This window comes from Penicillium maclennaniae (genome assembly GCF_028827695.1).
Source record: "Penicillium maclennaniae strain IBT 15551 chromosome Unknown utg000003l:1.0-5670915.0:1.0-5674809.0, whole genome shotgun sequence".
NCBI lineage: Eukaryota > Fungi > Ascomycota > Eurotiomycetes > Eurotiales > Aspergillaceae > Penicillium > Penicillium maclennaniae.
In genome coordinates, this window is record NW_026623215.1 from 2,269,087 (window position 1) to 2,293,409 (window position 24,323).

Genomic DNA, 24,323 nt, shown 5'->3' on the forward strand with positions numbered 1-24,323 from the left:
GACTGCTATCTCGGCTTTCCGAGAAAGGGACTACCTCGGGATGCCTTGCTCATAGTGGAGCCATCATCAAAAGGAAGCGTTCCGATTGATCCTGGTGCCCCGGAACTACCTCGGAACACGTTTCCTACAGCTGCTCAAAATAAAGCAGGCGGGCTTGATGAGGCAAAAAAAAAAGAAGAAAAAAAACCCTCATTAAAGAACCGGCTCATCAAAGTGTAAGCTTAATAAAGTGTTTCTTTCCACCCTGACTTGACACAATTTTGACACTCAAAACAATCCAGGTCTCGACGGGGTCAAATAGTCGCCCTCACGATCATATCTTTCTTTTATTTACCCTTCGATCGTTTCGCTATTCATTGCTCCTGTGATCTTATCTTCTTTTTGCCAACGCACTTTGATCCGTTGTCACCATGGCATCCCTAGGAGAATATACTTCTGAAGAAGTCGGGAAACACAAGACGAAGAACGACTTGTGGATTGTCATACATGGAAAGGGTAAGATTCGGGAATTAAAAATCGTGACAGAAAATAAGAGACTGACATCAACCTTACAGTCTATAATGTCACCGAGTATGTTCGCGACCATCCCGGCGGAGCAGATGTTCTTTGCGATGTCGCCGGAACAGATGCAACGGAAGCATACGAAGATGTCGGTCACTCTGAAGATGCCGATGAAATCCTGAAGACATACTTGATAGGCACTGTGAAGGGAGTTCGCGAGTTCAATCGTCCCAAGGCTGTTCGGGTAATCCAGCAAGAACCACTGCAACCAATCTCAACCAAACCCTCGAACACACCTTTTGGCAGCATCGCAATCGCCACAGGCTCGATCGGAGGCATGGTGGCGCTCGTTCTTCTATATACGCAAGGGCATTTACATGTCCCCTTGGACAGATTGTTTTCTAAGCTGTCGCAGCTTGTGCCAAATTGGGCACAAAAGCTCCCTGTTCCAAGATTGAGTCTTGCGCGAGGCGGATTTTTGAATGGAATTCTCACCAGTACCGCTGTCTTCGCGACAGTGGGGAGTATCGTTGGCATCAAAGTGTCCAAATTCACTCAAATTCAATCGGGCTTCACTCGATACCCCCCGCACGTCAAGGCCAGGAGAACGCCAGAGATCAACCGACACGAGTTGAAGGGATTTCTCGAGCCCAAGAACTTCAAAGAGCTGCCACTGATTGCCAAGTTACAACTTTCGCCTAGCGTTTACCGCTTTACTTTCCAGCTTCCGAGCCCGCGCGATAAAATTGGCCTTCCAATCGGACAACACGTCGCCATCAAGGCTACCGTCAATGGAGAGTCAGTTTCCCGATCCTATACCCCGACATCGAACAACCTAGATCTTGGTGTCCTAGAATTGGTGATCAAGTGCTATCCAGATGGCCTTTTTACTGGTCAATACCTTGCAAATCTGGTCGTGGGCGACAAAGTTCTCTTCCGGGGACCGAAGGGCATGATGAGATATCGACGCGGTCTCTGTCGACGCGTTGGCATGATTGCCGGTGGAACTGGCATCACTCCAATGTACCAGCTCATTCGTGCTATCTGCGAAGACGAGCGTGATACCACAGAGATAAGCCTTATCTACGCGAATCGTTCCGAAGAGGATATTCTCCTACGGGAGGAGCTAGAAGCATTCGCACGCAAGTACATGAACTTGAAGATTTGGTACATGCTGGACCAGCCCCCTCAGGATTGGACGTACGGAGAGGGCTACGTGACCTCTCAGGTCATGAGTGAAAGACTGCCTAGTCCAGCCATGGATACCAAAATCATGCTCTGTGGGCCGCCCGGAATGATCAACGCGTCCAAGAAGGCTTTGGTGAACCTCGGGTTCGAAGCCCCTGGTGCGGTGACAAAGATGACAGATCAAATCTTTTGTTTTTAGGTGATAAGCTGAAAGTCTTATCTCCTTTTTCTGAACTTACTCTTTCCCTTTGTACCTGCCTTTTGTCTCTCCTGCTGGGATCTCAATCCCCATCCTTTCGCTGGCTATCCAGAACATGTACTTCATAGACTTTGAAAATAGTTGCAATATAGACTTTCTTAACCATCCAAGGCTACTCTACACATTCATAGAAACAAAAATTGTCTAGGTAGAAGAACAAAATCGAGCTTTCCGAAAAAATACGGAACGAAAGCCTCAAACCCGTTGCAATTTCCTGGACCCGAGACGGCGCACCAGCCATCGCGGCCCGATATTTGGGAACTTATGGCAGCAGAAACCATTCCGAGTGGATAAAACAAGAATCAAGATCCCGTATGGATAAGGCGTGACCCACCTACACGGCTCAGGCTGTGACGCACAATACGAATATTGCGGGACCTATCTCACGTATACTTGCCGAGGTAGCAGGAAGTGCTGCCGCGGGATTGACGTCACCCCTACCACAAATGAGCATGGCCTATGACCTATTGCCCTGTCCGCGGCTAATTCGGATTCTAGAAAGATTTTAATCATGATTGTGCCTGGTTTGGCTTCCCGAGTATTCCACGGCTCTTCTGGGTTTTCGGTCCTGCGGGACTATATTAATTGCCCACCATGTCTTCATCGGCCTTTCCGAATCTCATCATTCAATTCCACGGATACTCTTCACAACGTCATTTTTGGTCATTGAACAAAGCTGTTTAATATGATTCCCACTTGGCAACCCCCAAGAGATTACCGCAACAGGGCCATCGTGGTTCTAGGCGGTGGTGTGCTTGGAAGGCGGATAGGTAAATTGCGCCCAAGAATGACCCTCATTGGGGTATTCAGCTAATTATGCAATCCTAGGTTGTGTCTGGGCATCAGCAGGATTCAACGTTCGAATCAGGGATCCAAGCCCCCAGCAACGAGAGGACAGCGTTGCTTACTTCAAAGAGAACATCGCTTCGTACGCGCAGAAGACAAATCAGTCCCCCGGCACATTGGAAACTTTTGAGAGTCTTGAAGATGCAATCCTCGATGCTTGGCTAGTTGTCGAGGCTGTTCCGGAGAAACTTCAGCTCAAGATCGATACTTTCGCTCAGCTCGAGGCACTTGCGCCAAGCGACTGTATCCTGGCCTCGAACTCCTCCTCTTATAAGTCGTCAGAAATGATCGAGAAGGTTTCCGATGCTACAAAATCTCGCATTCTGAACATGCATTATTACATGCCACCCCAGAACATGGTGGTTGAGCTCATGACAGACGGTTATACCGAGGAAGCCATTTTCCCTTTCATGGTCGAGCGATGCAAAGAAGCTGCAACTCAGCCGTACGTTGCCAAAAAGCAGTCAACTGGCTTTATCTTCAACCGTCTGTGGGCTGCTGTCAAGAGAGAAACCTTGACGATTTTGGCAGAAGGCGTCTCCGTTCCCGAGGAGATTGACTCTCTATGGACCCAGATGTTCGCTAAGGGAGGCGCAACCCCTTGCAAAATGATGGATGGTAAGAACCATTCCTCCATAGATTAATTTTCGTCAAACGCTAACAGCATCTAGACGTGGGCCTGGATACTGTCGCTTTCATTGAGTCTCATTATGTCGAGGAACGTGGTCTTTCTCCAGCGAAGACAGTGGATTTCCTCAACACGCATTATATCGCCGACGGTAAATTAGGCACGAAGAGCACACGCGGTGGCCTTTATCCTCCGAGAGCCAAATTGGACGAAGTCAATACACCAAGTTTGCTCGTCTTGGACATTGGTCTTGCCACTCCCACGCCGACAATGTCATCAGGTTCCATTCTTGAATTCTCAGCAACCGGACAATTTAAACGAACCCTTGCCAAAAACCAAGCTCTTCCAGACGGTGTTGCTGTTGACACTGACAGCGGCCTCATCTTCTGGACCAACATGGGCGTTCCGGGGAAGCAAGACGGTGCAGTGCTTTCACTCGATCCGAAGACAATGGCTATCAAGACCCTCATCGCTCCTGGTACTATCAACACCCCCAAACAACTTGTTATAGACGGCGCCGCAAAGAAGATCTACTTCTCCGACCGCGAGGGATGTCGTGTCTACCGGTGCAACTTTGATGGCTCAGACCTGGAGATCCTCATCGAGACAGGCCAACCTGACATGACCAACCCAGCTAAGACTATTGACAACTGGTGCGTCGGTATCACTGTTTCTCCAAAGCTTGGCAAGTTCTTCTGGACCCAAAAGGGCCAATCCAAGGGTGACCAGGGCCGTATCTTCTGTGCCAATATCTCAACTCCTGCTGGTGAATCTGCAGCCTCCAGATCCGATGTGGAGTGCATCCTCGAAGACCTTCCGGAGCCTATTGACCTGGAATTTGAGGAGTCTTCCAACACTCTTTACTGGACCGATCGTGGTGAGCTTCCACTAGGAAACTCCCTGAATTGCTCTCGCCTCGATGCATGCGGCCGAATCATCAAGACGTCCTCGTCTCAGAAGTATGAGATTCTGACTCGCAACTTCCACGAAGCAATTGGATTGAAGATCGATGCTGGTAACAACTCCATTTACGTCACTGATCTTGGCGGCAGCATCTATCGTTGCGACTTGGATGGAAAGAACAAGACTGTCTTGGTCTCAGACGAAAACCGAGCTTTTACTGGCCTTGCTTTTCTCTGATTGGATTTTTCACTACCACTTGTTTCTGCGTTTGCGAAAGCCTGGGCATTAATTTCCTCGATAGCAAAGCTTGAATGAAGATAGAATTATAGAATACGAAAGAATTGAAGAAGTTGACAATTGCAATCTTGAGACATCTTCCTCCCCCTTTTTCGAACGATAATCCCAACGTGTCGAGACACGCAATTCAGGTCGCTTTGTCTAGACACTCATTTTGCTTCGCGCCTTTTTCTCCTGAAAGCTCAAGTGAAACCTCCTGATAAGGCAAGCAGAACGTCAAACGTTTCAAAGTAGCCAAGACTCTGGGTTTCCCGGAAAGAGCAAAGGTTTCCGGCCTCTAGGCGTAATCTCCCGATCACTTTCTGTCATCGGACAAGGATCTTGAATCTTCGTTCTTGCGGTCATCGGACTATCCGAATTCGTGTAGATAGACGCAATCAATCTGCAGAGACATCAGAGACAGGGTTCGAGAGTTTGCTCCTTTGACCAGACGGAGTGCCTAGTCTCTGTATGGAGAATTGTACGAGCAGAAGCCTCACACAAAACCTGACAGGTGATCGCGCGAGAGACTGATGACCATCTATTTCGAGCCGGCCACTATGAAGTGTTGATTCTCAGTTCAACTCGGTCTTGATCAATTTTGGGAATGAAAGAAAAAGAAAAGAAATGCGAATTTGGCGGCCAGTTGAGAGTTAAATCAGACAAATTAATCAACGTAAGATAACATGTTCAAGACGGGTTGACACAATTTGATATACACAAGCTACTATACAACCCATCTCATATCATCCCTAATTTGAAACTGTCCGAGTTTAACGCTTGCAATAGAGATCCCAAAGACCCGAAATTCCAAGCCAGTCTAAGAACACTTCATTCAATCCCTGTCGCAATAACTCATCACCCATGTAGTACTTCCTTGATTTATTCCATGGGTGGGTACCAAATGTACTTTGAAGAGTCTTTTTCATGCGAATGGTCTCGATAGACTTCTGAAGGTCCATCCAATAAACACTCTCAGGCATCCAACCTCGTTCTTGATCTGTGGAAGAGGCAAGACTCTCGAATTCCGGCAAGGATTGCACAGTCTCCCAATTCTAAACACATCATAGTATGCTGCTTTGCCGTATCTCTTCAATATATGCTCCTGGTACTCAGGAGAAACCATCTGGCGAGAAGTCCGATGTAGGTACTCGATCTGTTGAGTGATCACATTCTGTAGCTCTTCTCTTTGGAAAGAAGAGTTCGACTCGTTCTCAGCTTGATCGAGATAATGAGTGATCTCATCCCGTAGCTTTCGCAGGCGATAACGAGTCCACTCGGGGTAGAGCGATCCAAGATCTGCATAAGGCCGGATGTTGGTGATATAGCTGAAGTCATAAATATTTCGCACCTGGGCGCGATAGCTGGTAATTGTCGAGATGCGCTCCGAAACTCCCTTGGCACGAGCGGCTAAATGTTGAACTTCCCCACCTTGCAGCATTACTGCATGTCCAATCTGGGGACCATCGACCTATATCGTTTCAATTTTACTAGATCTTTATGATATAGTCAAGTTGCATTTACCTTCTGGGCTTCGCCATCCCCCCTTTTGATATATGTTTCTCCACCGACCATGCCATCGGTTTCACTGAGCATGAGCACACAGACATATGGATAAGAGTCATAGCTTTCATCAAGTTAGTCTTACCATTGCCATAAGTCTGAATCGAGGACGAGACTCACTGCCAAGGTATGATAGAGGTCTCATCTTTCAACGGGTCATAAGCTCGCTCTTCAGGACTCAACTCCAATTTCTCCACTGATGGCTCAACCTTGAGGCTGCTCACCATCTCTGCTATCGTGACTCCTTCAGCTTGAATATTTGTATGTCCAATCTCTGTAGGCATTACCACCTCTAAAGGCACCCCAGAAGCGTCGGATACTATGCTCATTGTTTCCGGGTGGGTCCAGAAATCCCGAATAAAGTGGGAGTACTTGACCGCATCACGAAGAACCAAGGTGCCAGGAAACGGCGAGCTTGCACAATTCTCAATCACATTTCGTCTGGAGAGGGCTTTGCGATAGGCCCTCGCGCCTCGCGGTGACAGCAGGGAGAATGGCATTGTCCCGGCTATCGGAGTTGCAGTTGAACTCTGACTCAAAAGCAAGTCTTGCATCGTTATCGTTCTTTCAGGTGGCACATAATCAAGATGGATCTATTCAAAGTTGTCATGAGCACGGCCATACCGGTCAAACTGAGAGATACATTGTAAAGGGATGCACATACTGTGGGATCGAACAGCTCCTCTTCCACAGAGTCCTGGACGGAGTGTCCACCCAATGTGTTCGGCTCAGTCAAGAGATCCATCTTGTGCTCAGTATGGCGCATAAGCAGTGATCAATCCGTTTAGAATTATCTTTATCTCGTTTCTCCAAATTAGCAGTCAAATTAAGATACTTATAGAAGCAGCGATACCAGTGGAAAGTCAACAGCGAGAAAGGACTTTCAAAGGGGTCCGTACTAAGGAGAATCATACTCATTCCACCACTCCACGTCTATACCCATGCGCTATTCCCATCCAGGAAAGTAGGTCCAGCGACACAATCCCAGTGGATCACATTTCCTCTTTGAGCTATCTTTGCAATGAACACCGTCTTTTGATTCACTCGCATCTTTATAAAGTATCTTACCACTGCACTCTCTTCCTCCGTGATCCTTCGGTATTCTCCATCTCGCATGAAGATCCCTGTACTGATCGTCGTATCTCCCGAGGAGTGCAAAACACGCTAGTTTCTTATCTCGCCTATCAATTGATAAGAGAAAACTGGCATTCTCCAATCGATCTAACCCTGCAAATTTCGGCAAGGGTGAGGAAACAAAGCAGAGATACGGTTGCTCTAGCGTTCAATAGATTCTTCCAATATGAACACCAAGAAATACCATTTCCTATTCACAAGACAATTCATCTTTTCACTTTGAGAATACAAAGCCCAATGCTACAGTATGGTGGTTAAACATCCAGCCCTAACGGAGGACTCCGAAGCAACCCCTACAATCGTGGGGGAAATTAACCTAAGCGAAGATTCGAAAAATTCAATACTGGAGCAGGGTAGCGAGGAGAATATCGCAACTAAGTGGGAAATATGGGCATATTATGCGTGCGTCGCCTACTTTCTTTTTCATGACTCTGACTGATTGTTGCGATAGTTATTACATTGGAAACAATGGTCTTTCTCTGTTCAGTAAGTTTCAATTTCCGTCTCTCAAAGAAAAATGAAATCGTCTTCAAAAAGTAGACCAAGGACATTGGTGAAGAATACGTGTACTAGGTTGTGTTTAAGGCGCTGCAAGGGCAACATGGGCATCTGCAGACGAGAAGATCCGTGAACTGTTCAGACGTTTCCGAGAACCGAAGGAAGCATCGCACCTTTTACTCCGACTCGACTTACTAATTTATGTTGTGTAGACTTTGCCCCTACAGCCTTCCAGAACTTGCTTTATCAAGCAGCGGGAGATTCTGATATTCTTCTCTTTGCAGGAAGATTTCGCTCAGTTGAAAGCATTGTCCTCCTATGCAACGGGATCTCTTTCGCTATTCAAATCGTGATATTTTTGGTCATAGGAAGTTTTGCTGATATTGGAAACTGGCGTCCCAACATTCTAATTGTTCTCTCTGTCATCGCCTATGCTATAGGATTCGCTTGGCTGGGCGGTCACACCGAAGACAAATGGCAGATAGGTGTAGGTCTGTACATTGTTGGGCTCATTGCGTATCAGACTACACTGACGTTTTGGAAATAGTGTTGAGATGAGAGAAAAGGCCAGTGAAATTGCGCATGGCAATATCTCGTGAAGAGTATGATTACGCCGATACCATGAAGAGAAGTCAACTTGCAAATGTTGCTTTCTACATTCAGTCTGTGGCCGAGATTGTCATCCTTGCTATTATTGTTGGCATCATGTTTGGTCTTGATGTTAATGCAAGTGAAGCAAGGAACAATTGGGGATCAAGTGTTCTCATTGCTTTTGCGAGTGGTGTCTGGCTGCTGTTTCTTTACCGTGGTTCTTTTTGGAAAAACGACGACCTGAACAGGATCTGGGCTCTAGGAATATAATCATGGCCGGCCTGTCGCAACTCTACTTTGCAATGAGCCAGGTGTGGAAGGCTGAAACAGAGTTTGCTATATCTCATCGGTATGTATTCGTCCCCTCTCTCTATCCAGGTGCCGGGGAAGCTTATTCACGACGCCTGTCCCAGGTTATTTCCTACTGGGAGACTCATTGAACACTACTGTCACCGTCATTTCGACTTTACAGAATAGCTTGGTAGCCTATAACACATTAGAGCTAACGTATCTCTTGATTGTGGGAATTGCGGCCCAGGTCAGTTATGATTACTTAGTGATGGATGGCGAATCAATTTCTCTAATATGCATCTTAAGGCTGTTGGTATCTATCTTTTCTGGGCCATTCAGCAGCGCTACCGCCTCGGCACAAAGACCATGTTCAATGCCATCGCATTCGGTATTGTTCTCCTTGATGGCTGGGGAATGATAGGGAACTGGACCACCAAATTTGGTTTTCATCACGTCTGGGAGGTCTGGGTAAGTACCACTCTCGCAGGCGCACCTTCAAGCTTCCTCTTAGAAATTCACTAATAATTTCCCAAGGTTTACCAAGCCTTCTATGGCTTACCGATATGCCCCTGGTATAGTTACTAGTTACTCGCAGATTATGATCTCGGTGACGCCCCGCGGCTACGAGTTCCTTTTTTTCAGTCTCTTCAGTATTGTCGGAAAGACTTCGTCGTTCATCGGTCCTCTTGTGTCCAGTGCTATCATCGATGCTACGCCTTCGGGCAATGTATCTGCGCCGTTCTACTTTCTATTTGGCTTAAGTTTATTGAGCTTTGGAATCTTGGTTGTCGGGGTGGATCTGAAAAAGAGCCGCACGGAACAAGAGGGGTTCTTGAAGAAACAGCGCAGGTGAGAACAATATCCTTATTGCATAGGCTAAAATTGTGTATGATGGAAACCATCATTTACGATTACATGGTTGGAATGTTATATGGCAGTCAATATCATTACGTGCACATTTATGAGCCCGACAATCTCAAGGTCAACTTTCCTCCCTCGAAACGCCAACGCAAAGTACAGAAGACGAGATACACTCCAGGACTTCAATAACCCGATCCAGGCCACGTCGGTGTTTCGACCCCGTATTCTGTCTTGTAGGAAAGGTCCGTAGAAGCATGGAAACGCTTACCCATAAGCCCAGAGCATGCGTTGTTCTTCTCCAAAGGACACTGAGCAGCCACCAAACTTCGCTTTTTGCCATCTTGACACGACGATGTGATATTTTTGACCCCCTCGATCTGTTCAATGCTTTCCCAAATCTTATACACCCAAGCTTTATTCCCTGCAGGATAAGTTTTGACTTTACCTCCGCCTTTCATGGGAGTGAAGAACTCCGCCTTCTGTCCCGATTTTGCCTGGTAGAATTTGGTCATCTTCTTCGCAATCGCGAGCTCTGCATCTTGGCACTGTTGTTTGGTGTAGAGCTCTGTGTCGATGCGCGTATAGAAGTTGTCGTCTTGACAGAACCCAACAATATTTCCGGGTGTCTTATAGCTCAAGGGGGGGTTCTGCGTAGAACTCGATAACACAGTGATGATACTCGATCATCTTGCCGGGGCATCCACAGCAACAGTTGTATTCACCGACGAGCTGAATCCGCTCTTTACAATCACCCGCCGGATACAAGAAGCTGCTGTTTGGACAGCCGTTTTTGTATTCATCGCAACTGTTGCCAACGTTGCTCACGCCGTCGCATTGGGTATTTGCGCCCTGGATAGATGTCAAGGTCAGGGCTGCAAGAAAAATGAAATGCATCATTCTGGATTGGAGTCTGTCAATGCATGCTTTAAGCTTGACCAAAGCGCCTTCGTACTTACTTCAAGCAGCTGAGATGGAAAGGATGGACTATTGAATCAGAGGTCGAAAAGCATTGAGCTTCATCGACTCGGGTGACTGGTACTTTTCCTTCAAGGGAGAGAGACTAAGGATACCTCAAGCCTGAGCTGCCCTGGAGTGCTACAGAGCCCCATTTATAATTGAACGTCTTCCAGTGCAAAGATTGGGTACTAAATCTAGGGCGGGTCGGTCTATCCCGGAATTTCCACTCCCTTCAAGCATACTATTCTTTCAACAGCCAGGAATGTTCAATCAACCCACTGAAATCTCATTTGACAAGTTTGGAGATCATGGTCTTCCAGCTGGTCTATTGATGCTGAATATTGTTCATCTAATTCTGTCCAGGTCCGCCGAGAACACCCAATATGCGATATCGAGCAGGTTTATCATATGCAGACTTTTAGTTGAGAAGGAGCAAGTTTATTTGTTCCTAGCGAGGGTCAGATAGCGATGAAAAGGAATGTGCGCTTGATCATTTTGTGTAACGTTACAGCACCGAACCCTTGCTAAATGTATTGAAATGGCTGAATATTTATAAACGCCAACCCTTGCTTGTATCGGTGTAACATCTCACGAGAGTATCGAATGGCCTTCACTAGAGTGAACATGTCAACTTGCGACCGAACATCTATTCTTCTTATTGACATTAAGCAGTGTGGGTGATGTGACTCCTCCCTCTTATAATACATATTATACAAAGTAGGCCCAATTAAAAAGCTACGCGAGACTTAACTCCCATTGCAACTCTTCTAGGATATCCATCCAATGAGTTTTCCTCAACACTGTGCCTCCAGCTGCAATATCTTGTGCGTTGGCATCTTGTCTCGCCCAGAGGATACGTAGTAATTCCTTTGCGCGCTCGACATTCCCAATGCCAAAATTGGTCTGCAACTTGCCTAAAAAGCAAATGATAAGATCGCGGTGCGCGAGAACTTCGGTCTCGCAGCCGGAGATAAATAGTGGGAACGTAAGAGCCGAGTACTCGCAGTGTTCGTCGAGGGGAAAGGTCTTCACGCGTGCGAGGCAGCGCTGAATGGCGATCGACTTCGGTGTTGAGATTAGAGGGGCCCATTCCATAAGATACAGATTGTCCTCGCAGGGTAATGTGGGGGTGTTAATGGAGTATGCATCTGGGTCGAATGGTATTTGGGGGGTATCAGACTTCGCACTCATGCGTTCAAGCGTCGAGTGGAGGAAAATAAACGCTGCTTCGCGAAAGCACTCTGCGACGAGCTGGAGTCGGGTTAGAGTAGCGGATGTAATGCCCTCCGGGATGATAAAGTCGACTAATGTGGGGGTCCATGATAGGAGTGAGTCATTTCTGCGATTTATATTGTTAGCGTATGATGACGACCTTGGTTGCTGGATAAAGGCAATTCACATGGATGCTATCGCCAGACTTAGAGAAATGCGATCGTCTCGCAGCGAAGGTAGCTCTGCGATGCGTCCGCAAAGTTTGAGGATCTCCTCAGTGAACCCGATATAGATATCTAATTTTGGAGGACCGATGTCGGTGTCTGTGGGGTCAGAATATGCGATGGGCTTGCGGGCGCTGATGCGAGCCATGTTATAAGAGTAGACAAATCTTGATTATCGTAAGTGATAGAATCGAAATGTTGCATTGTAAAAAAACGTACAATCCTCGAAGAAAAAGTGCCGCATCTGGGTTCATAGACCCGAGGCCACCACGAGACGCGATGAGACGCTGCATTGCGTGGAGATGCACAACCCACTGTTTGATGCTGCCACGAACAATCTCGTACTTGCACATCAAGCCCACTGCGAGCATAGCGTCATCAGGAAGTAAGTCAGTGGAGCATTGAGCGATTGCTGTCCGAATACCGCGAAGAGTGTGGCCATAGAAAGTCGCTGCGGCATTCTGTGCAATGAACTCACGTGAACGATTCGCGAGGTGAAGAGCCGAGACCGCACATACAGCCTTCATCAATAATGGAGAGGACATGGCGCATGGAATTAGCAGGGACCGTAGTGGGTTGTCATCACGTTCGAGATTGGCGAGGAGTTTGGATCCATGCTCTACATGGTATTGTAGATAGTATGATTCATGACCCGAAAGGTGACTAGGGATAGGATACCCTTGAGGTCGCATGATGACTGCTGAGTTATCTTGACCATTAAACTCCGTTGATTTGGTTGTGGCTTGATCTTGGATAGTCTCTTCGGTCTCAATGTCAACAAACCGTAGTGGCGAGGACGACGCAGAACAGTCCAATGAGACTGGAGATAGCTGCGTATCGTGCCATGCATAAGAATATGGCGATACCGACGGTGACGGTGATAATTGGTGAGCAGGAGAGTGAGCCGTTAATTGAGGCGGCTTCGAGGCATTCGCCTGCATGAATACCTGAGCCGATGGACCAAGTGGCTCCACCCAGAGATCGCCATAGCCCTCACACTTGCGGCCTTGTTTGAGGCAATTTTTGCAGCTAACTGGCGGTCAACCTAAGCATATAATGCAACTACCCACGTAGGGACACACCTTGGCTTAGCCTTATCGCACCCTTTGCGACGTTTCTTACATGTCAGACAGCCGGAGCGAGTCCATGGCGTGCCTGTTTGCCGGCGCCCCTTTTTGGGGACTGGACGAGCATGTGCGGAGACTTGCGGGGAGGTTTGAGAGGCCCATCCCGTGTCGTGGAACGTAGTCAAGGTCATCGTGTTTGGCGCATTGGAGAATGCTTTTCGCATCAATGGTGAGTCTTCCCCGCGATTTGATAGCAAATCCCACCACGCTATTCCCAATTGGGACAATCTTGCGCCTACACGTGATTGTTATCTACTTGTAAATTTAGCGGCCCCTGCATCGACGTGAGTTAAGAAGGGGAATTTATGCATGATCTTGACCTTACCAAACGCATCCATAGCTTTTTTTTTTTTACTCAAATCAGAATATTCTCATCATACCATTTCCAGCTCGTATCTAAGACGTAGGCCACAAGGAGCGCTCTGAGGATACAACATAGGCGAGCGCACCATCTTTTATGTTTGCCGGCGGGACTAGCGCTCACTAATACCAAGAACGACACAAGCCACTTATGAAAAATGACATTGAAGGCATCAACGTAGAGCGACGCGTCCAAAGGACATCAAGAGATATGGCCAAGAAAGAAGCTAAATCAAGGTCTAGAACAGGTATCTAGGTAGACACGCAAAGAATTCCGAATATTATCTTCATGTCAGCGATGTTTAGCAGGGTATATTCATTGGGTGTTTTAAGTCTCATGACTCCAAAAAGACGAACAAGAAAATTGGAAAATACACTCTTTCGGGTATGACTAGCGATAGTTGTATTCAACTCAATCCCATATTCACGTCATCACTCAACCCGAATTCCCTTTCAGCTCGTTCTGTGCCCCCCGCTGCCCTGGTCGACCATCGATCGAGGTGGTCTTGCATGGAGGAGTCTCCTTCGCGCAGACTAGTGCTATCGCTCGTTCCCACGCTACCTTCCCTGATGCTGTACTGGGACGGATTGCGAACGCTTATCGGACGCGACGGTGTGCCTTTGTTGCTGCCGGCACCATCCTGAGAGGCTCCGAAATTTGATCCTGTGGCACGATTTTGGTCCTTTGAAGTGCTCCTGACGTGATCTTTGTCCTTGCCGCGGAACCAGCCCCGTCTGCGCGCTTTGAGGGGTATTGTAGATGAGAGACTTAGCGATTCAGGATCGGAATCCTTTTCCTCTTCCTTTACCTGAGCTTGTGGGGAATTTGAGACGGTCTCGTCGGAGCCATCTGGTTGCACCTCGACCAGTTCAGCATCGCGATACCATTTACGTCGGCGGGTATATCGATCCCAACCGTCTTGAGCGCGACGGCCATCATTCCACTATGATTCATTAGCAATAGGCATCGACATCCAGACTGTTGAGATAAACGAACCTTGTTATCGTAATAGATCCATCCCTCGCTCGCGGCGGTCTTGGATCCTGATTTAGTAGAAAGATCCGCGCCTTCAACGCGCCACTCACTACCCTCCACCCAACGCCATTTCGAGCCACCGGTGGAAACATCGGGCAATTCAAAAGAGTCTTTCGGTGGAACAGAGTTGAGGTGTTCATCTGTCCAGGCAGCACGCTCTGACGGGAACAGAGAGTATGTCCAGCCAATTCCAAGCCAGCGTCGTTGGTTCTCATACATGACGAACGTGAATCGCACTCCAGAGCCGTCCCCACGCCGCCGTGTTGATATATTCAGCCCTTGGCCTTGGCCCTGGCCCTGACCTTGGGCTGGGGCTTTCGGTGTGCTTGGGCCATCTGCGACGGAGAGCCCTGTGATAATGGAGCATAGGCGGCGGACTGCTCGAGACCGCCATAGAATTACACGTGAGACCCGTGCAGGTCGCGAGTGGTAGGTGAGGACGATAGTACCGACGGTCATGACGACACGTCGGGTGGTAATTAGGTAAAGAGGCGGAAGGGTAAGACCGATCCAAATGGGAGTGACAAGGAGAATTCGGATGAAGAGAGCAGTAAGCGCCGGCCGAGTAGTTGCAGATGTTGGGGTTCGCTGAGTGGATAGGAAATCGGTCAAATCGAGCAAAGGCTCGAGCAGGATATTGCATCTGGTTGTGAATATGCGCAAGGTTTCAACGATGTCATCCAGACTTTTGTGGTGGCGGGTCGTTTCCGCCGCAGCTCTGCTCTGGTGCTTCTCACCCGTCGAGGTCGTTGATGACAAAGGTGAGTAGCGACGGCCATACATGCCCAGGATCAATCCGATCACTACTAAAATCGGGCCTGCCCACAGAATGATGGCATCGCTATATAGCACCACCGTCCAAAAAACAGCCACGAGCAGGAAGCTCTGCCACGGGTCCCCAGTTGTCCATGTCAACAGGCCCGCAAGCTTGTTCAACGGCAGGAGAAACGGGTGCGAGTAGGCCAGGGCTCGGGTGATGGCCGGCGGTGTAGCAACCAGCAGCGGAGATTTTCGGTGTACGATGACACTGGAGCGCTGGCGTGAGCTCAAGGCGGATCCAGTGATGGTAGAGGGCGAGAAAGGAGCGACCGTCGGCGGTTGAGAGTCAGACTGGCCATGGTCTTGGGAGTTCATTGGGAGTGCCATGGAATCGATCCACGGAAGGTCTTCTAGCCTAGCATCAACTAGTTGCTCTCTGGTCATGGTCAAGGGCAAGGGCACATACCGAGCGCGGCCATCCAATTACGGCGACGTCATGCGATGCGTGTCAGCTCATCTGGCTGAGCGGGCGATCGTTCTCGTTATATGGTGAGAGGCTCGTTCGGTCCAGAGTTGATCTGCGGGGGGCAAAGCACCGGAGGACATGTGACTGCCCGTGCAACACTTTTTAAGTACCGACGCTGGGAAATATCGGTGTTATTTTAAGGTCTATAAATACTTTAGCATGCTGAAATAATTAGGAGAATATTTATTCTCGATCAATTATGCTTGTATTCTTCCATTAAACAAACATGAGATGACCCTGCGGCGCATAGTTCCAGCTCCCCGACCTGCCGACGCTAAAACGCGCAGCCGAAATTTTCCCCTTCTTCCTCTCTTCACCTCCTTGGGATCATCGCGCCAGCTCCTTCAGCCCCGTCGACATGGTACGTTCTCGGTCTTTTATTTCTACTGGCTGGGCACATTTGCGATATGATTATAAAATTCTGACTCATTTCCTCTCCAGGCTCACCGCATCGTCACCCAAGTCGTTGTTACCGGAGCCCGGGTCTTCGGCCGCGCCTTCGCCGAAGCCTACAAGCAAGCCCAGGCTTCTGGTAAATACGCTGCGCAGAAGCAGGGCGGCGGCAGCAGCTTTTCCTCCTCCGGCCTGACCCTCGATGAGGCCTGCAAGATCCTCAACGTCAAGCCCCCGGTCGCCGGCGAACAAAACATCGAACACGTTATGGAGCGATTCAAGAAGCTTTTCGACCTCAACGATCCCCAGAAGGGCGGCAGTTTCTACCTGCAAAGTAAGATTCTGCGCGCGCGCGAGCGTATAGAGATGGAGGTTCGAACTGCCCAGCGCCAGGCCGCTACAGAGAAGGAATTGAAAGAGGGCTGGAAGCCCAAGGTCTATAAGGACCGGTGAAACCCTTTACCACCTGAGAGCATCTGCGCCTCTGCGCTGTTCTCTCCTGCGTCCTCGATATCCTTCACATCCGCGCTTCGAGTCCGCACGCTTCAAGTACCGTCTTTCGCCTGAGCACTGTTTTTCTCCTCGATGTTCGTCGGGGTCCGCTCTCATCTTGATTTGGCATAGCATGGCGTTTGGGTTATTGTGGGAAAGAGGTTTTTGTCTCTCTTATTAGATTGAGGGATCTCCCAGCTTTGGGGAGTTGTGATCTTGATCTTGACCCATGGCCTTGATCTCGATCTTTCCTCTCAGACCTTCCGGTCTTTGTGTATACCATTTCGACCCTTTCCACCACAGTCGACCCCCCTCTTCTCCACTCTGACCCGCAAAGGAAATGTACAATAGCTTCATATTTGCACATGTATAATGTTCTACTTTGGTTTTCCGTACTTTCGTAATCGATGTAGACAAAAAGTACCGGGCGCACGATTTTGCCACCGCCGGTTGGAAATTGCCATGCAGGAACACCAAGAGAGAATCAGGTACAACCGTGGTTCCAGTCCATATCGATTATGAATCGACGATCGGGGAGTCACTGAATCGATCGGGATCGGGCCATCGTCTCGCATACTACATTACTCGCCCCCGCCATGGCGCGATTCGGAGCGGAGCAGCGGAGCCGGAGCGAATTCTCATAAGGAAATCACCGTCCCCTTTCTACGCTTTGTGCTGAGTTGGTTCTTCCAAGAAACCTCGGGTTGACCCTGTAATCATCCTATATCCTCCCTCGAGTGTCCCTCCCCAGCCACAACCATGCGCCCTTCCACCCCGCTGTCTGGGGACCTCCCCCCACTGATAATGGGCACCGCAACCTTCAACTCGCAATACAATGCAGACCCCTACGCCCTCCCAACCACAGAACTAGTCCAGCGTGCCCTGTCCCGCGGCATTCGCGCCTTTGATACATCCCCCTACTATGGCCCCGCGGAAGAGCTCCTCGGCCGTGCCCTCACCTCCGAATTCGTACAATCCAATTTTCCCCGCGACTCATACCGACTGCTTACCAAAGTCGGCCGCATCGCTTCCACCTCATTCGATTACTCTCCAACCTGGATAAAGCATAGCGTGCGCCGCAGTCTTCGTCGCCTGCACACGGAGTACTTGGACGTCGTATACTGTCACGATGTGGAATTCGTGAGCCCTGCCGAAGTTCTCACTGCTGTGCGCGAACTCCGTCGTCTGCGCGATGAAGAAGGGGTACTGCGCTATGTGGGAATCTCGGGATATCCCGTCGATATATTGAGTGAGCTTGCGGAGATGATCTTGCGCGAGACAGGCGAGCCGCTTGATATTGTGATGTCGTATGCCAACTTCACGTTGCAGAACACACGACTGTATTCACTTGCGCTGCCGAGACTTCTTGCTGCGGGCGTGGATGTTGTGCCCAATGCGTCGCCACTGGGTATGGGGTTGTTGAGGAGGGATGGTGTACCAATTGGCTCGATGGGAGATTTCCATCCTGCGCCTGATGCATTGCGCGGAGCTGTTCAGAGGGCGGCGGATCGCGTGATGGAGCATGGGGAGAAGCTTGAGGTCGTTGCTATCCGTTTTGCGCTGGAGACTTGGTTGCGCGCTGGTGCTAAAGTTGGTGGACTTGGTGCGCCGTTGGCGAAGGGCAAGGATGCGGATCCAGGCTTCTTGTCAGTTGCGAATATGGGGACTGGAAGGAGAATGGGTGTTAGTGTAATGGGCGTCAGCAACATTGATGAGTTGGATGAGACGCTCCGGGTGTGGCATAGTATTTTGGATGGACTGGAGAGCTGGAATGAGGACGACGAAGAATTCCAATTTGAGAGCAGGTCTCAACCTGCTGGGTCGTCTACCCCGACGGTCTCTCTGGCGCAGTCCCGTCTGCATCGAAGGTCTCCGCGGATATCTTGACCCCCTCAGAGGGCCTCGTCACCGACCGAGCTTGGTCTCACTCACGTCGTGCTCACATCTTGCAGCTGTCTCAGGAGGTCCGTGACGTTCTGGGTAGCGAATGGGTTGACTACGTATGGGCGAGTCCGGGTGCGGGCTTCAAGAATTTCTTGCCTGTTGAGCACCTTGATACCGTAAAGAGGCTTGAGGAGGGCGAGGATGAGGCTTCGCCTGCGGCCGGGTCTCCAGGAGACGTCATGCTTACGCCGCCCTTGGATGTGGAGAACCGACTGGGATAGATATGCAACTTGTGTGGCATGAACATACACGATGATCTCAATTGGTTCTTTGTGAGCGTGAGCGTGGGCCGTACATAGATTTATACATAAGCCATGTCCCCGGATATCTGAGCACATAATGTTAATGAAGCTCGAAGGTAATATTTTCCTCTTTCAGATATCAAGCGTACACTAGCACGTGTTTTTTTCTCGGCCCCGCCTCAGAGCCTGCTTCCACCCCAGGCATACCTCGTCATGGCTCCTAGGTACTGACAGTCCTCATCGATCGCAGTGAGTTACAAGTACAAGCTCTCGGGACCATAAGCTTGAGTCCCAAGCCGTGCTCCTCTCCAAGAAATCGCATGTAACGCTTGCTTGGTGAGAAGGAGGATTGGGCAGGAGCAAGAGGTAATAGTCACCGGGAAGGTGCGACCCAGAACCTTTCAGGTCGCTGGCTGGATTCGATTGGGCTCACTAAGGATATATCCTGTACAGGAATGAAAACAAAAAATGACCAGGCCGCGCCGAGTCGAGATGTTAGTAGACCCGAGGAGGTGTTCTCCATGGGAGGCACGAGCATTGGAGACGAATTCAAACTCGAAGAGCGACGGCGGAACCTAAATGTGAATCAATCAGAAAGCTCATTGATGAAATCACTTCCCAATCGTTAATAAAATAATGAGGACGGCCAGCTGCAATCGCATTGGCTACAAATGATCAGTCCAGTTCCCCTCGCTGTGTCCTCGCTTCCTCCGGCCAAACGGCATGGGTATCTCGAACTAATAGTCAGACAAAATGAATCTCGGCTTCAAGGGAACTCGTCAGGGTCATCACTGCAAGGGACAGAAAGCAATTCGGCAAGTGGCGGCTATCTGGGAGCCTGTGGAAGGCTAGCTCAGGCTCACTTGCGCCTACTTGCGGCGGGGACCACGAGGCACAAGATGAGGTCTTTCCGCGGGCTTTTGAGCCGGTCTTTGGGCATGTCTATCGGCGTCTCTTCCATTGGGAGATCCTCGGTATCGGGCGAACTGCTGGGAATTCTCAAACACGTGGCGGAGCTGATATCGCTGTTCGGTGTACTCATCGTAGTTTGCTGCGAGGATGGCCTGAAGAATGCTCTTTGGCTGATTTGAATGGGCAATCTCATGCATGCGTCGGCTCAGGCTATCGTGCGCATCACGGAAGGCCCTGAAAATCAACCGAATCTCTTTTGTGCCGCCCGAAATATCGTTCGAAGAGTTGTTGGGGTCGATAATTGACAGGCGGTCATTGTCACCGAAACCCTGTGCTATGTCAGTTGCGGCCCGTGGCGATCTAAATGGAGGTCGCACCTTGTTGTAATATCCCGGCGGTTCCATGCGAAGGCCAACTCGTTCATAGTCCATCATAAATCCATAGAAGTCAAAGAAGGACATCAAAACATCCCCGATGTTATCTTGCTTGTTAGAGGGCATGTGCTGAAGAAGACTTGTCACTAGGCAGGTAATGGAGAATCCACCTAATCCGCCAGTGGGCACCTCGTTGAGGCCGCGCAAAAGCAGAAATTGCTTGATAACGGACACGATGACAGGCATGAGGGGATACTGCCGCTTCCATTCCTGGAAAGTCCGGTTTGCGATGATGCCACTATCATTATCGAAAGACAGATCCACCCGAAGGCCAGTCAGTTTATCAATAAACTTCAGAATGGGGACCCTGGCGTGGGCAATGGTTTCAATGGAACCAGGCACTGCAATTTCCAAGCTCTTTAGATACGCAGAAAAGGCGTAGATTTGACCCTTCCGCTCCCCAAACTGCTTCCTTCCGCCCGCCATGAAACCCTTGGATAGTAGGACGAGATCGATATCTGCAGTGGGCAGGTACATTCCGGAAGCAAATGAGCCAAACGGCTTGACAGAGACGGGACCGTATCTCTGCTTAAATGCGTCATCAAGGCGGGAGATAAGATCTTCGCGGACAATCTGCTCGTAATCATGAGGCTTCACCCAGTTGAAGAAATCAAGAACTTCACAATGTAGCCTGGATTTGAGAAGAGTTAGTATAGGCAAAGTGCTAAAAGAACGAGCAAAAACACTCACTTTCGGCTTGGGTGCATAGGGATAAGTACTAGACATCCAGGGAGTATCATCTTGGCCAGAAAAGGCTCTCCACTGGTAAAGAATGGATCCATCATCCATGAAGCGGGCCTTGGGCTTCCCAGTCTTGAAGGAAACGCCTTTGCTCTCGTCGTCACGAGTCCGTTTCAACGATGGTAACGACGGGGGCTGTTGCTCCATGCTCTTGGGACCCTTTGGCGCATTATCAGGAGCCTGGCTCTCTGTTGAAATTTCGAGAGCGGGGCCAAGAGAAATGAAATCGTCGTTGTCTGTAACAGCGTCTTTTTCCTTTGCCTCGCCCAGGCCGTTCTGGAGTTTGGCCTTGCGAATCATTTTGACAACATCCATACGCTTGTGCTGACTTTCGTCAGGAGGAGGGAGAGCAGTGTAGGGATCAGGGTTTGACCATTTCGGGGCTGGAGGTGGTGGTGGAGGCGTTGAGTCTTTGCTCTCGCTTGCAATGGCGCGTCGTTTCCGGGGGCGCGAATCTTCGTCTTCTGAATCCTCTGAAAGGGACATCTCCGCCTCCTCGCTGTCACTCAAGTCCGCAATCGACGCGAACTTGGGAGCAGGCTTGTCGTTGTCTTCAAACGTTAGGAGCTCAGGCGTCCCTTCCCTCTGACCCTGCAATAAAGGCCTCTCTGAAGTCTTTGGTTTTGGGTAACGGAAGGTGAAGTCTCTGCGTCTTTGGTCTCGAGCGCCCCTCTTTTAGGGGGGGCCATTTCCTCGAAACTCGAACGGCGCCATGGTGGAACGCGCACAGGCTGCACCTCAAAAGATGGTTCAGTCCGTCTGGAGATAATGTTGGACAGATAGGAAAGTTCAGTTGTAGACAGTCGTTCTTAATTGGCAGACAATATTAAGTCATTCAAAGCCAGCGGTAACTTTGTCGACCGCGCGTACTTGAAAAATTGGTGTGAGGCCAGGAAGTCGCGAGATGCACAAAAAAAGAGGGCTACGGCAGAATCACGCTGCAAAGGCGGTGAGCGACGAAAAGCGCCAATGGTCATTGCAAGTTATACTCAATGGGCGGACAACCTTTTTAACCCATCCTCCAGTAGTTTGACCAAATCCGTTTGAATGGCCATCTCCGCAAAACTAACGCGGTCAGGAGCCCATTCTAGGAAGTCCTTTGCAAGTGCACCATGACCATAAGCCAATCCGATACTCACATCGATCAATTCCGGCCGTTCAGCACAATGCCAGAATGCATTGGCTCCACAAACTGCACAGAACTCCCGATACACACCCGGGGAGCTATTGTATCGCCGCATGGTCTTACCTTCAAATTTCAGTAGAGATCCATCCGCATTGAAAATGTTGGCTTTTGGTACAAATGCCCAGGGCTGAATGGGAAAGCCGCACCCCAGTCGGCAGGATTCGCACGTGCAGGTACCTGCAAGATACTTGGTGTTTCCATTTCGCAACCACCATTTGACATCATCAGGGTTATTTCCAGATCCGGTGTGGTACGGGATAAGCAAGTCAGCGAAAGGTGACCAAGCCTTTGTCGATGATGAGTCTGGCTGGGTGATGTAGAATTCAATCCCTCCACAATGACAGCGTGCCTGCAGCTGAGTTTGTGATTTCGATGGATCATGCATGCGCCGTTGCGAATGAGATCTGGCGGTGCTTCCAGGCTGTCCCGAAAGAACCTCCAGTCTGCAGCCACCGTCCGTTGTTGGCCAGCCGGGCAAATATGTGCTCAACCCACCATCATCAGTGTCCTTGACCTGCCAGTGCTGAACTGACTGTACCCTCGGAATGTCTCCCGCTACTAATACACCCGAGGCCACTAAAAATCGTCCGCTAGGTTTCACTTGAGCCAGGACGTGGGAACCGCACGTCTTACAGGTGAAGCGGCTCACGTTAGGAGACTCGCGGTACTCTTGAAGTCCCTCAAGTGTAGATGGCTCATCCTGCAAGAGATAATATGATGTGCACAAGATGCCAGTCATCGCTCGGCAGTTGTGGCAATGGCATAGCTGGAGTTGAGTCTGATCCGTCAAAGGATCTAGCTGCAGCGACAGTGCTATGCCTCCGCACAGACAGGAAGCTGAGCTAGACATGCGGGCTTGAACACGAAGATGAGCAATCAGATAGTATTGAGTCTTCTTCTTCCGTTCAGCTCGCAGGCAACTTTATCGTGCTGCGTCATCCGTCGTAGCAGTCATCCATAGACAAAGCGCGTTGCACAAAGAAACCCGTAGCTATGGAGTATTCCTACGTCTGTGCTCAGGCGGGGCAGTGCAGAAATTCACTCGTGGTTAGGTTAGTGAGATGCAACATGCGTGGAAGTTTCGCCAAAGTCGCATCTCGGTAAATCACGGGCGCGGCCTCGTATATAAACCCAGCGCGACCCTTTTCATCTTCCCACACTATCGTCATCTAAATCACTCCTTCAGAAAATCCGATAATAAACACCACTACATTCAAAATGGGTGAGTACATTCCGTCCCATCTGCATCTACCCTGCACCTTGCTGCTCTGCCTGTAATCCGACATGGCGGGGACATGGCGGGGTTACTCGCACCCTCGTATTTGCCGAATATTGCATCCCTCGAATCTCGATACTGACCCTGACGACAGGTCCCGATCACACCTGCAGCTGTGGCTCTTCCTGCCAGTGCCCTGCCGGCGCTTGCCAGTGCCCTGTATGTCATGCCTTTGCTCTCCTCGCTATCAAGACGTGTCGTTGGCTAACCGAAGAACCTCCACTTTTCCCAGAAATAAACCACTCACCAACTCATGATGAGTGGCGGAGAAGATGTGAGCTGATCTTCTTCTCATAATCGAGATGCGGCAGGCAGATGCAACAGGTGAAGGATCTAGCTTCATGCTATCAGTGTTGCGTTGAAGGGGGGGTGTATCATGGAGGTCTCGATGTCAAATTCTCGAAAAAAGAATTCGTACGTCCTTTGCGTTTCAATTTTGCAAAGAGCGGTTGTTGAACCTCTTTTATTCTTCTTTTGTCAAGTACCTTGTGGGCATCGACCCGATATTTGGGTCATTAGACTCGGTAGATAGGATGAGCTTAATTCCAGTTCACTTTCAGTTGCGACAAGACTATCACGACACCTTTGCAGCAAAACAGCAGAGCCCTCAATGTCGAAATGTCTCGACACGGTAGCTTGACGTAACTAGGGAAATACAGTGCCACGTTGGGTACCTGGATCGGCCAACACATCCCGGACACGAAGTTACTTGGTCCGCCCAAGTAACTTCTTTTTTACTACGGTAATCAAATCACGGACCTTCTCAATCGAAATCATGTTTTTCCCACATCACAAAACCCCCATTTGGCAAGCATTCTACGGCCCCAAGTCGAAATACGGTCGGTTATTGCGGCTACCAATTTCGTCGTGGAACGCACCATAAACGATCAGCTATGTTTCAGGCGTCAAGGATGGAGACTCACTATTTCAGGAAAGTCGCCGCGAGTCTATGACCCCTACAGT

General features: G+C 49.5%; 11 protein-coding genes across 11 annotated transcripts; 6 read left to right on the forward strand and 5 right to left on the reverse strand.

Annotated features, from left to right (window-relative positions):
• Positions 1-410: 410 nt before the first annotated feature.
• Positions 411-1,888, forward strand: N7477_002954 (putative cytochrome b5 reductase; the record flags this gene model as incomplete). The annotated part of the gene is made up of 2 exons (XM_056964617.1): positions 411-495; positions 555-1,888. 2 exons carry the CDS (start codon positions 411-413, stop codon positions 1,886-1,888), a joined length of 1,419 nt encoding a protein of 472 aa, XP_056824570.1.
• Positions 1,889-2,633: 745 nt separating this feature from the next.
• On the forward strand, positions 2,634-4,562 carry N7477_002955 (uncharacterized protein; the record flags this gene model as incomplete). The annotated part of the gene is made up of 3 exons (XM_056964618.1): positions 2,634-2,718; positions 2,777-3,412; positions 3,466-4,562. 3 exons carry the CDS (start codon positions 2,634-2,636, stop codon positions 4,560-4,562), a joined length of 1,818 nt encoding a protein of 605 aa, XP_056824571.1.
• An 812-nt stretch (positions 4,563-5,374) lies between these two features.
• On the reverse strand, positions 5,375-6,909 carry N7477_002956 (uncharacterized protein; the record flags this gene model as incomplete). The annotated part of the gene is made up of 5 exons (XM_056964619.1): positions 5,375-5,656; positions 5,725-6,072; positions 6,126-6,228; positions 6,285-6,757; positions 6,829-6,909. 5 exons carry the CDS (start codon positions 6,907-6,909, stop codon positions 5,375-5,377), a joined length of 1,287 nt encoding a protein of 428 aa, XP_056824572.1.
• An 814-nt stretch (positions 6,910-7,723) lies between these two features.
• N7477_002957 (uncharacterized protein) lies at positions 7,724-8,343 on the forward strand (the record flags this gene model as incomplete). The annotated part of the gene is made up of 2 exons (XM_056964620.1): positions 7,724-7,784; positions 8,009-8,343. The coding sequence occupies 2 exons, from the start codon at positions 7,724-7,726 to the stop codon at positions 8,341-8,343; spliced, it is 396 nt and encodes a 131-aa protein (XP_056824573.1).
• Positions 8,344-8,378: 35 nt separating this feature from the next.
• N7477_002958 (uncharacterized protein) lies at positions 8,379-9,531 on the forward strand (the record flags this gene model as incomplete). Its single annotated transcript, XM_056964621.1, has 5 exons — positions 8,379-8,516; positions 8,576-8,765; positions 8,801-8,925; positions 8,985-9,146; positions 9,223-9,531. The coding sequence occupies 5 exons, from the start codon at positions 8,379-8,381 to the stop codon at positions 9,529-9,531; spliced, it is 924 nt and encodes a 307-aa protein (XP_056824574.1).
• A 1,700-nt stretch (positions 9,532-11,231) lies between these two features.
• N7477_002959 (Zn(II)2Cys6 transcription factor) lies at positions 11,232-13,190 on the reverse strand (the record flags this gene model as incomplete). The annotated part of the gene is made up of 4 exons (XM_056964622.1): positions 11,232-11,835; positions 11,896-12,099; positions 12,152-12,961; positions 13,015-13,190. The coding sequence occupies 4 exons, from the start codon at positions 13,188-13,190 to the stop codon at positions 11,232-11,234; spliced, it is 1,794 nt and encodes a 597-aa protein (XP_056824575.1).
• Positions 13,191-13,826: 636 nt separating this feature from the next.
• Positions 13,827-15,693, reverse strand: N7477_002960 (PEX28-32 family peroxisomal membrane protein; the record flags this gene model as incomplete). Its single annotated transcript, XM_056964623.1, has 3 exons — positions 13,827-14,363; positions 14,417-15,624; positions 15,681-15,693. The coding sequence occupies 3 exons, from the start codon at positions 15,691-15,693 to the stop codon at positions 13,827-13,829; spliced, it is 1,758 nt and encodes a 585-aa protein (XP_056824576.1).
• A 405-nt stretch (positions 15,694-16,098) lies between these two features.
• N7477_002961 (import motor complex subunit PAM16) lies at positions 16,099-16,586 on the forward strand (the record flags this gene model as incomplete). The annotated part of the gene is made up of 2 exons (XM_056964624.1): positions 16,099-16,101; positions 16,182-16,586. 2 exons carry the CDS (start codon positions 16,099-16,101, stop codon positions 16,584-16,586), a joined length of 408 nt encoding a protein of 135 aa, XP_056824577.1.
• A 798-nt stretch (positions 16,587-17,384) lies between these two features.
• On the forward strand, positions 17,385-18,790 carry N7477_002962 (D-arabinose 1-dehydrogenase (NAD(P)(+)) ARA2; the record flags this gene model as incomplete). The annotated part of the gene is made up of 2 exons (XM_056964625.1): positions 17,385-18,480; positions 18,522-18,790. The coding sequence occupies 2 exons, from the start codon at positions 17,385-17,387 to the stop codon at positions 18,788-18,790; spliced, it is 1,365 nt and encodes a 454-aa protein (XP_056824578.1).
• An 890-nt stretch (positions 18,791-19,680) lies between these two features.
• On the reverse strand, positions 19,681-21,612 carry N7477_002963 (putative topoisomerase family protein TRF4; the record flags this gene model as incomplete). Its single annotated transcript, XM_056964626.1, has 2 exons — positions 19,681-21,544; positions 21,605-21,612. 2 exons carry the CDS (start codon positions 21,610-21,612, stop codon positions 19,681-19,683), a joined length of 1,872 nt encoding a protein of 623 aa, XP_056824579.1.
• A 275-nt stretch (positions 21,613-21,887) lies between these two features.
• N7477_002964 (uncharacterized protein) lies at positions 21,888-22,823 on the reverse strand (the record flags this gene model as incomplete). Its single annotated transcript, XM_056964627.1, has 1 exon — positions 21,888-22,823. One exon carries the CDS (start codon positions 22,821-22,823, stop codon positions 21,888-21,890), a length of 936 nt encoding a protein of 311 aa, XP_056824580.1.
• Between the last annotated feature and the right edge of the window lie 1,500 nt (positions 22,824-24,323).